This window comes from Triturus cristatus, chromosome 7 (genome assembly GCF_964204655.1).
Source record: "Triturus cristatus chromosome 7, aTriCri1.1, whole genome shotgun sequence".
Classification (NCBI taxonomy): domain Eukaryota; kingdom Metazoa; phylum Chordata; class Amphibia; order Caudata; family Salamandridae; genus Triturus; species Triturus cristatus.
In genome coordinates, this window is record NC_140590.1 from 19,786,960 (window position 1) to 19,799,357 (window position 12,398).

A 12,398-nucleotide genomic window follows, 5' to 3' on the forward strand; every position below is an offset into this window, starting at 1 on the left:
TGTTTTGGGACCCCCCTTTTTTCTCGGCTCCCGCTTGACGAATCACCGTCAAATTTTCAGGATAGGAGCGGACCGGAGGTGGCCAAAAGTTTGGAAAATTTTGCAAAGATTCATCAATCGACGCCAACGTTATTCTGAATAGAATGATGCGGATTTCCTATAGAAAATAGGTCCTAACTATAACTACCTACTGGCGACTATCAGTAGGTAATATATATACTAGGCCTGGGCGGTAAATTCCGTTCCGTTCGCGGAATTTGCGGAATTTGGGTAATTTCGCGTTCCGTGGAGAACGCGAAATTGCCCAAAAATCTGCGTTCCGCGACTTCGCGAAATTTTTTGCTTGTTTGCGTTCTCAACATGCGTGTTCGCGAGATATTTCACCCCGAGCACGCAAACAGCGATCGCGAACAGGAAAAAAGTATCGCGAACAAGCAATTCCGCGTGTTCGCGGAATTTCCGCGTGTTCGCGGAGATTTTTTACCGTTTCGCGGAGATTTGCGAAACGCGATTACGCAAATTCCGCCCACCCCTAATATATACACACATACATATATATAAATGCATATATATGGATATATATGTGCATAGGTGTGCGTGTAGAAAGAGGTAGAGAGAGGTAGAGAGGTAGAGGTGTAGAGGTAGAGGTGTAGAGGTAGAGAGGTAGAGATAGAGAGGTAGAGAGTAGTAGAGAGATAGGTAGAGAGAGGTAGAGAGATAGAGAGTAGAGGATGAGTAATAGAGAGTAGAGAGTGAGTAGTAGAGATTCGTAAAGAGTAGTAGAGAGTAGTAGAGAGAGTAGCAGAGACTGAGTAGTAGAGAGTAGTAGAGTGTAGTAGAGTGTAGTAGAGTGAGTAGTAGATTCCTCATCTAACGCAAAAAAACTGTTAAAGCGAAAATCTTTTAAAATTGTACAAAGTTATAGCTCGATGCTTGATATAGCTGACCTTTGGCGGGCTGCTTTTCCCATTGAAATTGCTTATACCTGCTTTTCAGGGAGATTCCATACTTATTTGCGTATTGATTTTTTCCTTATTTCCAGGCGTTTGGTTTTTAATTCACAGAAAACTCTTTAGAGTGGGTTCTAGGACCATGCACTGATTATTTTAGAGTTGGAACTACGTGAATGCAGTAAAACCTCCAAAAGATGGCAGCTAAATCGACAATACTTATTTGGGGAAAATTGGGTCTCCTATATTAAAACAGAAATCAGAGAGTTCTTTGAGCGAAATCATGGCTCAGCTCCACTGCATGTGGTCTGGGATTTATCTAAAGCCTTTTTTCGAGGGCTTGCTATTGGTAAAGATGCGGAGAAATCAAGGAATAGGAAGGAGGAGAAGCAAACACTTGAGCAAAAAAGTGCAAAGGTCATTTGACATATTCCTTTCTAGCCCCTCGGTGGTGAACCGTCGGCAGCTGGATCAGGCTAAGCGGAACCTGGCCGATAAATATTATGCTAAAATTGAATCCCTATTTCAGCATGATAGGCAAAAGATTTATGAGGAAAGCAATTATACAGGCAGATTTCTGGCATGGCAGGCAAGGGAACGGGCTGCAAGTAATCAAATAGTCGCACTGAGATGCCCCACTTCAGGTTCTCATTTGGCGTACTTGGGAGCAGTAGGAGACATAATGGTACAACATTATGAGAGGATATATGGCCAACAACAATCCATCGATATGTCATCTTGGGGAGATTTTCTCCAGCAAAATGAATTACCTGTCTTATCAGACTTAGAAAAAAGGAACATGGCGAGACCATTCAAAAAGGAGAGCTATGGGAGGTTATTAAAAATCTCCCGAATGGTAAAGCCTGCGGGCCGGACGGCCTCCCTGCAGAGATTTTTAAAACATTCGCTAGTGTAATTGAGGATTATCTCCTTTTATTGGTAAATTAAATTCTTGAAGGAGGGTCCATACCTCTGTCTTTTAGAAAAGGGAATGTAGTCAGTTTTTTAAAAAAAGGTCAAAAGAGTGAAGATCCCAACTCATATCACCCGGTGACGCTTTTACACTCTGACTTCAAATTAATTACTAAATTCTTAGCCAATCGATTTAACGGGATCGCCTCGCATTTAATCCATCCTGATCAGAATGGTTTTATAGCCGGGAGGCAGCTTGGGACCAATACGCATTTTTTAGTCGAGACACTGGACTATTTTGAGACCCGGAAGATTCCAGCATTAGTGCTTATTTTAGACGCCGAGAAGGCATTTGATTTGGTTATTTGGGAGACTTTATTTTGTATTTTACCGAAATTTGGCATACCCTCTAAAATTACAGGGTTGGTTGAGAAATTATATATGAATGCAGAGGGCAATATTATCATCAATGCCACTGAGGTCAGCCAAGTAAAAGTTAAAAGGGGAACAAGACAAGAATGTCCGTTATCCCCGGTGCTATTTGCCTTTTTTATTGAGCCTCTCGCGATAGCAATCAGGAATAATGGGGATATATGTCCTCCGCTTCCAATCATAGGTAAAGTTAAATTATATGCCAATGACATTATGCTTATTATAAAGCCGGAGGAGGAAGTGCAGGCAAAAGCCTTCCAGATTTTTTACCTTTATGAGTTGTTCGCTGGATCCAAAATTAATAAAAGGAAAACAGAAATAATCTTGTGTGGGTGCGCATCTAGGGTTTTACACCCCGATATACTTCCGTGCCTAAATTCAAATTTCAAGAGGTACCTAGGGGTCTATTTTCCGCCATTAATTTCGGAATTATATGATCTGAATTTCGGCCCATTCTTACGAAAAGTCCAGGACTTATTCTCACGATGGAACTCCCTCCCTTTAACTATTCTCGGTGGGGTCGCTTTGATCAAAATGTCGGTGCTTCCACTGTTTAATTTCCTTATTTCAGCAATTTCCTTTCTTTTAGTAAACTCCTTTTTTACGAAATTAGCACTTTATATGAGAAACTCGAAGATGGCGGCTTAGCCCTCCCCAATTTGAGGGAATACTACTTTGCGTATTTTGCACAGTACATGTCTAGATTTAAGCAGGGTCCACATCCAGGTCTTTTTAATAACTTCTTTATGAATATAATGCGTAAAGAAAATCAAATCCACTGCCCATTATCAATATTTAGATCTCCTAAATTAGTAAGATATAAGAGTTTACATTGTTTTTTTCATAAACATCGGGCTGTTTGTAGACGGTATTGCATTTCAGTTATTAATGTCACAACCCCAATAGTTGATCTTTTTGTGTTAGCAGGTATTAGAGATTTGTCTTTAATTACACAAAATTGGAATAAGGCCAGCTGTCATAAACTCTTCAATTTATTCCAGAACAATAGATGGCTGAATGTTAATGAATAGTCTCAATTAATTCCCGGCGATTTCCTCTTCCTTGGGTCATATAACGTTCTCAGTAAGTTCCTTAGCAAACTTAATTTGCTTCAGATTAATGGCCAGAAACAGTTAGTTTTCGACTTGCTTGAAGATAGGGTAGTGAAAAAGCAAGGGGATTGGAAAAAATGTTTAGCCACAATTAAAGGGGTTGATCTGGAAGCCAAGGCCATAACAAAATGGGGCAAATATGAGGCCCTGAAATTACAGCAAATATGTGGTCTACAATTAATAACTTAAATTTTAGTTCAGTCAGAGGAGCTAACTGGAGAAGGATGTTATATTTCAGCAAGTGGTTACTGTATAGAACCCCTTGCTTCGTAGCCAAGGTTTAACCCAATCAATCGGGGCAGTGTTTCCGGTGCCATATTCACCCTTTAGCCAATTGGACTCATATAATATTACAGTGCCCCTTGATCCAAACATTTTGGAATTATATTTTTGACTATCTGGCAACAGAATGTTTGATATCGACTGGGTTTAACGCTCGACTGATAGTGTGGGGTTATGACCCAGATCTTCAACTATCCGAGTAGTTGATTAAACTTTCATATATTGGAATGGCTGTCGCCAGATCACTTTTAATTCAAAAATGGCGAACGGATTTAATTCCATCCAAAATGTAATGGGTTCGAAAAATGTGTCAGGTTAAAAGAAGCGAACAAATCAATGCTTCACGAATTGGGGGACTTTAGAAATTTGAGAAAATCTCGGCACTGTATTTTGACTGTGATTTCTAAAGTTGTATATAATATATTGTATCCCTCCAATCTGTCCTTATTTTTATGAATCTTAGAACTTGGCACTTTAACATGGACAGTATACTTCATGTCATTTTATTAGTCTTTTTTGAGGCAGTGGATATGAGTCTCGAGATTTTAGGCGTCCTTTTTATTCTTCGGCTTAGTAATGTTTTTTAAGATCCCCCTGCCTATTAATTACTAGATGTGTTGCTTCTTGATTAATTGGTGTTATTTATTACCCCCTCGGATGTCATTGATGGATTTTAAAGGATGTATATCTGAATTCAAATCTATGTATTTTATATGGTTTTCAATTAAAAAAAATTAAAAAGATTCTGACATCATTACTAGATACATTTACTTTATGTTTTGTGATTTCTTGCAGATGGCCAAATGTTTATGGTCTTTAAGGGCTGTGCCAAGGTATGCAAGGAACTTTACTTTAGTGAGACCGTCACAAATGGCCGAACTACAATCAAACGAGTCTGCTGCAATTCAGATTCTTGCCACAATGGCAAGCTAGAGTGTGAGTTGCTATACATTAATTCTCCTCTGCTTTCTCTCTCTTCACAAACCAGTTTTTTGCTTTTTATTAATCCATTTCCCTTTTCCCCTTTTGGACTGTCTCTCTCTATTCCCATTTGTCCCTCAGTTCTCTTTTCAGATCTTCCTTGCCCAAACTTTTTAACCATTTGCTTTTCTTTTCACCGACATACTCTTAATATTTTTTAACTCTCTGGGTTCGGTTCAAGAAATAAACTGAAACGAAAGTCTAAATTTACGATTTTCGGTATTCACAAAAGGTGTTTACTACTTGTAAATGCCCTTTGTGAATACCGAAAGTTGAACTTTATGACTTTCTGTATTTACAAAAGGCATTTACGAGTAGTAAATGCCCTTTGTGAATACAGAAACTCGTAAACTTAGACTTTTGTCTCAGTTTACCTTTTTGAATCGGGCCCTCTATTTTTATTTACACATCTCAACCTCAACCTCTCTTTTGTTTTCCTCAGTGCCCTACCCTATGCCTCTATCACCTCCTGTCCCTTAACCTGATTTATGCATCCTCCTACATCTGTCTATTCTTTCTCCTTTCTTCCTCTTCCAGTTACTACTCTTGTCACCCTCTTCTTTCCTTTTCCCATTCTGCATTCAGCTTTCTCTTCATCCCTCTGTTGCAATGTCCCTTCATTATTTGAACTCTTCTTATCCTACCCACCTTGCTCATTCTCATCATTTTCCCATTCAGCTAATCTGCAGCGTGGTACCCACTTCCTCATTTTTCCTCATCTTGCATTTCCCCAATTTGTTCCTCTTTTGTCTTTTCCTTTTGTATTTCTCTTCCACTCTCCCACATTATATGCTCCTTTCACTATCTCTCACCTGTCTCAACCTCCCCGCCTTAGGGCACCACATCACTTTATTCTCTTGCATGTATATCCTTCCTTGTCTATTCATCATCCTCCATTTGGTGATCTTAGCTCTTCATTCTCTTTTCTCCTTCACCTCATTTCTCTTCTCTCCTCTTTTCTTCATTGAATACTCCTAATTACCTCCTTCTTGTAATATTGCATCCTTTCTCTATCTCTTTTGTTCATGCTAGCATTCTGTGTCTCGTCATTCATCCTGCTTACTACCTCTAGTTAGCAAAAGTATCTGTCTTTGCTTCTTAACACTCTCCTCTTCCTCTCAGCTCCTCCCTTCTACACCACCCACCTCCCTTTCATTACCTTAACACAAGTGTATTACTCTCCTTATTTTTAATCTTGCTTCCTCCCTTCTTAAAAATAAAATATATATATGTATATGCATATATATATATTACTGGAACTCCATAACCTTCTTTCATCTTTCGAAACAAATGGAGCATGGACCACAATGTCAGCAATTTAAAGTTTTATTTTAACCGACAAAAATGCACGGCAGCCATAAAGCGTTTCAGCCCCGGAGGGCCTTAATCACATGGCGCGCTTGTGATGGACCACATGATTTTTAAATAGTTTTTTCCTTCTTCATTTAAAGTGACAGTGCTGTTACATTTAAAAGCCCAAGCAAAGATACATGTATCTAAGTAGATTTGTATAGCCGATTGCTCTGACCACCAGTTTTCATTCGTTTAACAATAACAAAACATATTAGATTTTGTAAATAGCCAGCCATGTGCAAAATAGCAATAGACAGTGCAAATTTTACATATTGGTATAAATACCTGCAGATTGTACTGAGCAAATTTGGCAAGTGTAACTACTATGGGGCAGATTTATGTTTCCTGGCGCATCCCTGCAAATCAGCAGGCATGCGCCAGGAAAGATGCGTCACACAAGTTTTCCCTTGCGCCACCACAGATGCGCCGCATTTACAATGCAGCGCATCGTGGCACAAGGATAAACAGATGCGTGACGCATATGATGGCATAAGGGCGGTGCTACAGCGCTGAATACCACAAATCCCCTCTCTACAGACCGGACCACATTTCATTCACTCATTCACTGGTGGGGCACATAACACCAATCATTCATTCTACTTTCAGTATCAATGGTCCGAGAGAGAGAGAGAGAGAGAGAGAGAGAGAGAGAGAGAGAGAGAGAGAGGAGTTTCTTTCTTTATTCCATGCGCTGGAAATGGGAGGAAGAGTGCACCAATCACCTGATGAGTAACAACAAGTTCACCTATACCTCCCTACCTCACCAGGATCTCAATACATCATAACCTAGCAGTTCCTCCCATACTATTGGCCATGGATCAGCTAGTTGCTGGGAATAGCAACCCCTAATTCTTCTAAACAATATACATTGAAATACTTCAAATAATAACCTGACACAGTTCTTTAAATGCAATAATATGTTTATCTAATTAAAGCATAAGGAAATAATATATCATTCAATATTTTAGTTCGCATATTTACCTAATCTGGCTAAATGGCGCCCTCTATGTCAATTCAGATCTTTCGTCTCTATGCCCATAAATCAAAAGAATCAGTTCGTAGGTTAATTGGGCATCAGATCAGTCCATCAGAGTCTCTGGTAAGCAGCTGTCCAGCAGTGTCACCGTCCTCTCCGTCAGCATAACGTCGGGCAATCTAGTAAAGTGATAGTGTGCATAAGGAATAAGCTAATATCCTACCCTCTCTAGTCTACTTTTATAGTAAATTTTATCAACAAATGTTTCAATACATGTTTCAGAACAAATTTAATTGGTTAAACCAGGATCATTCTTCCTGATTCTCATGCATAAAATGTTGCATTAGATGCAGCTTCTCAATTTGTGAGTAAATTAGCAACAGTTTCTAGTCCATTCAGCGCATGTTGATTCCCATGCGGGGTCGTGTCCTTTGTGTCATCAATTATAACAGTTCATAGTTCAACAAAGTCCTTTGTTTGATGCTAGGCGCTCCTCCCAGGATGTCCTTCACGGGTACAGTCTGCCTGGGGTCAGGACGAGGTTATTGTTGCTCATCTTTTAGCGCAGGCGCACTCCACTCAGTGACTTCTGTGTCATGTCGGGGCGTCAGAAATAGGGATGGCAGCCATTTTGTGGCCACTCCAGAAAGGTCAACTTAAGCAAAGAGACATAAAATGTAATTAATACATGGAAATGACTATTAAAATGTTATTCCCTCACTAACCCCTCTATGTGTGTGTATTTATCTAGCAAAAGCAACACGCATTGCAGTTTATACTCACAATTTAAAGCACGATTCACAAATCACATCACAAAAGCAACATATAACATGCAAATTCTAAATATCTGACATTAGTATGCGTACGAAATTAGTTTACGTATCAGTTAGGCCATGCAAATGCGATTCCCACGTGTATTTTCTAATTAGTAATGTTGATTAATTAAACACAGCAAACAATTATTACTATTAATGTTAATCAATTATTCATGTTAATTCAAAATGATGAAATGGAGGAGGTGTACAATTCTTAGGGAAAACCTCGCTCCAGCAATCCCCCCTTTGGTGATTTTATCACCACAAAACACCCAAATTTAGTACCCTTTTACGAAGATTTGAAATGACTTCTTACTCATAGCTCAAAATTCAGTTTCTTCATATTCATCTCTTTTTACCTTCTTATACATTTTGTCTTTCCACTCATCTAAGGCTATCACTTCAAAATCCTTTTCTGGATCTTTTCCTTTTCTCTTAAGTGTATCTTTTTTTATTTTATTATTTATTTTCTTTTTCCTGCAACACATACACCCTAATCTTATCACTAATACTGCAACTATCACACATGTTAATGGAAACAGAATTTTACCTATAACAGTACTACCTATTTTAGCTAAGACATTTTTAATAGCAGCTATTTTCTTTCCCATTCTCGTCCATACATCTTCAATCTCCAGTGGTACAAGTTCATCGTGCAATTCAGTAATATTTTTAATGTAAACCTTTAGATCTTTACTTTCGTCTGGAATGTAAGTGCAACAATGTTGAACTTTCAGCATTCCACAGACTCCACCCTCTTTTGCCAAAAGACTGTCAAGGGCAAGTCGATTTTGCATCACCATAGCACGCATGGCAACCATTTCAGTGTTAACCAATAAGAATCCATGAGCAGTGCTTGTTGACAAGCGATCCACTACTGTAGATAATCTTCTAATTTTATTTGCATTCAGAGTTATTCCCACTGCCGGTATCAATGCACAAAAGATGTCACCCACAATTTCTGCGCAAGATTCTCTCTTTCTTCGCGCTAAATGACTATTTAAACTATTTACACCTTCTTCTCTGTCCAGGTGAAAGATTTTTAGAAATACCAGACCTACATAGCATGTGCCATACCAATGGTCTGGCAAACGATAATATGCCCTGTTCCCACAGATAAAATATATTCCAGGAAATACTCGATCTCTTCCACCTTTGAATCCCCATCCACCCATGATTCGGTATGTATCATGGCACTCACTATTACCTACAAACAGGTTATCATATGCAGTTTGATTCCTTCTTATACAAATTTTTCCTTTCTGGGGCCTATCTAAAGCTATTGTTGGTGTTGACTCTCCTTTTGTCAGGTGTTTCTCTATTTCTATGTCCCAAGCTGTTTTCTCAACTTTTCCTTCTGTTTCCTTTTTGTGCATCTTATGCCTTCTTTCCTCAACCATATTCAAAAATGTCTTTTCTTCTTTCTGCAAACTGCATGTCAAATTATATTTAAACACAGCTTCTAATGTTAGTTCACTAGTCTCCAAGAAAAATTCACCTAAAACCTTTGCAGGTCTTACCTTATTTAGCTTATTATTAGCAGGCACTAATGCAAAAATGTTATCTACATCTGAAAAATAATACTCTAATTTCCCTATCTCATAAAATAAGCTAGCTATTACACTACAGGTTATTCCGTAAGTAGCTGGAAGGTGATGATAAGTCACTCCGTCTGCCACAGAAGCAGGTAACTGCATGCAGATGTAGCAGTCCCTTACATCCATAGTCTTTACATATTCATACAATCATTTTGAAAATACATTATTAGAAAAATCATTAATAGACCTATCTTTATGCAAATGAATGTTTGTGGCTACAGTCAGTACTACCTTTGAAATTTTACCTATGTTAGTTTTGTTTTGACCATTTCCTTCTATTGTATCTATTGTGACTTTAAATGATATAACCAGAGCTAGAATGCTCCATAAAAGCATTAATAATCCTGTACAACAGCAACATGTTTTACACTATCTTTTCATGAATGTACATCTACTTTTACTACCATCTGTGTTAGCCATTTTTCTAAAATAGACAGTGTCTTTTGACTTAGCCTCTTCTATTTCGTGACCGGTTTCTACCCCAAAGCTTCTAAGCTTCTACTAGTTTTCTACTTTTTCTCTTTTGTTATCGTTCTCCACATCAACAGCTTCTTTGATTATTCAGTTTAGCATCTCATCGTCCTTTGCCTCCTTCACCCAATCAGGATACAGAATTTCCTGAATCTCCGCTTCTTCTTCTCCAATGCCGGACAAGAGAACGCTCAGGATTTCTGATTCTTCTTCTTCTTTAACCACTTTCAGTAAAGTCTCCTCTGGATTTCCTTGACTATCTGCCTCTTGGGATTCTTCAGACAGGGCCACATACGTCCATTCCGGCGACTTATACTTCTGGTTAGGTTTTCTTGTTCTTTCAGTTTCTTTTGTTACAACTGTTTCTTTTTCCTTTGATTTTTCCTGACTCGTGACTTCATTCACCTGTTCAGCTCTGGGTGATTTCACTCGAGACAGTCGATATCTTAGTCTTTTTATTTTGTTCGGCCAAACTTCTGGTTTTACTGTTTTTCTCAATTTAATTCTATGACATTCTTTTCATTCTTTTCTTCTCTCCAAGCTATCTTTCTCAGAACGCGACCTTCAGGTATTTCGTTCCCACTCTCTTCTGATTCTGTCCCAACTTGCTTTTCCTTTTCACCAGTTTCTTTATCCACCACTTGTTCTGGTTTCCCTACTTCTTTCCCTCCTCGGATCTCCGGCACGCAATCTTCCTGCTGACTACTTGTCCCTTCACCTAACTGGATGTTGCAGTTCCCTACACCTCCTCGGGGGTCTTCCGCAATCTGCCCCTCTCTCTCTGTAACTGTCCCTTCTTCATTCAGATCTATTAGTTCAGGTGGAATTTCTCTTGAATTTTCATCTGGGATTTGTTCCCTTTGACTTTCTTTTACTGCTCCCTCTTTGTCCTTTCCTTCTTTCTTTTTAGGTTCTTTATTGGGACCTTTCTTTCTCTGCTCGTCTTCAGAATCTGAGCTTTCAGAGATCTGCAATCTTCTTTTCAGAGAGACACTTCTGGGGACCAGAATCTGCTTTGGTTAATTTTCCCCCCTTTCAGGATCTTCACGGGGTTTTGGCTCTTCGTGATCTGATTCAGTACTTGACTCTGATTCGTCGTAGTACTCTTTCTCCTTGCAATCCACTGGATTTGGTATTCTCAGGGTGTGCCTGTCATGGATCCAGTTTTTCAGTCCAGCACACTTCACAGCTGTCGTCGTGGTCAGAATGACTTGTCTTGGTTTTCCCCACCTGGGAACCAAACAGTTTCTTCTTCTGTGGACCTTTATCCTCACCCAATCCCCTGGGCTCAGATCATGGGCTGGCCTCTTTTCAAGGGTGGTGGCATCCGCTCCAACCTGATGAAACACAGAATGAACTGCGTCAGCCAGGCCTTTACGGTACTCCAACACCATGTCATCAGAAATTGTCATCAGCTTGTTGACTGGTATGTAAGCATGCCTCATCGCACTTCCCATGATTATTTCATGAGGACTTAGCCCTGTAGTTCTATCTGGGGTTGCACGTATGGTCATCAAAACTAGAGGCAAGACATCAGGCCATTTCATTCCTGTGGCTAAACACCTTTTCCCAATTCTGTTCTTGATTGTACCATTCATTTGCTCAACCACACCAGAAGCCTCTGGTTGGTAGGCACAGTGCAGTTTCTGTTGTACATTTGATGCTTCACTGACCAATTTCACAATCTCATTATAGAAATGCCCTCCTCTGTCTAATTCAAGGGTCACTGGGAACCCGAACCTGGGGATGAATTCCCTCGAAAGCAGATTTGCTACTGTCAATCCATCATTTCTCCTTATCGGGTATGCTTCTACCCACCTGGAGAATAGGCAGACTATGACCAGAACGTACCTCAATCTGTTACATGTTGGCATCTCAATGAAATCTATTTGCATTCTGGTAAAAGGCCCTCCTTCTCGGCCTATAGTTCCCAGACTTACCACTGTCTTTCTTCCAGGATTGTACTGCTGACAAATTAAACATCTTTGACATAAGCTCTCTGATATGATTCTGAATTTTGGGTTGTACCAGGTCTGCTTAAATGACCTGATCATGGCATCTCTCCCTATGTGTCCCTGGCCATGATACATCCGTGCCATGGTAGACAACATGCTATCAGGCATGACTGGTCTTCCATCTCGATAGACCCACACATGATCGTTTTCCCTTGGTGCACATCCTGCTTTTACCCACTGCCTTGTTTCCTCATCTCCTGCTTCCTCCTGCAATTGCCTCACTTCTTCCCATGTCCCTACAACGTTAGTAAACATTAAGGAATAGGAAGTCATTTCTTTCTCCTTTGCCCGATTGACTGAATAATGATTTCTGGCACAGTACTGTGCCATGTCATTGGCATAACGATTGCCAACAGTAACATAATCCTCCCCTTGGTTATGGGCAGCACATTTCACCACAGCCAATTGTTTAGGCAGCTGTATCGCCTCAATCAACTTTCCAACCACTTCAGCATTCTGAATAGGAGTTCCACTTGAGGTCAGGAAACCTCTTTGTAGCCA

At 39.7% G+C, this 12,398-nt stretch overlaps 1 protein-coding gene across 1 annotated transcript in view; it reads left to right on the forward strand.

Annotated features, from left to right (window-relative positions):
• LOC146808703 (phospholipase A2 inhibitor and Ly6/PLAUR domain-containing protein-like) overlaps positions 1-12,398 on the forward strand; it is a 198,820-nt gene that overhangs the window by 99,719 nt on the left and 86,703 nt on the right. The window contains exon 3 of the mRNA XM_085615518.1: positions 4,484-4,624. Coding sequence (XP_085471644.1) covers positions 4,484-4,624 — 141 coding nt within the window. The remainder of the gene's footprint in view (positions 1-4,483; positions 4,625-12,398) is intronic.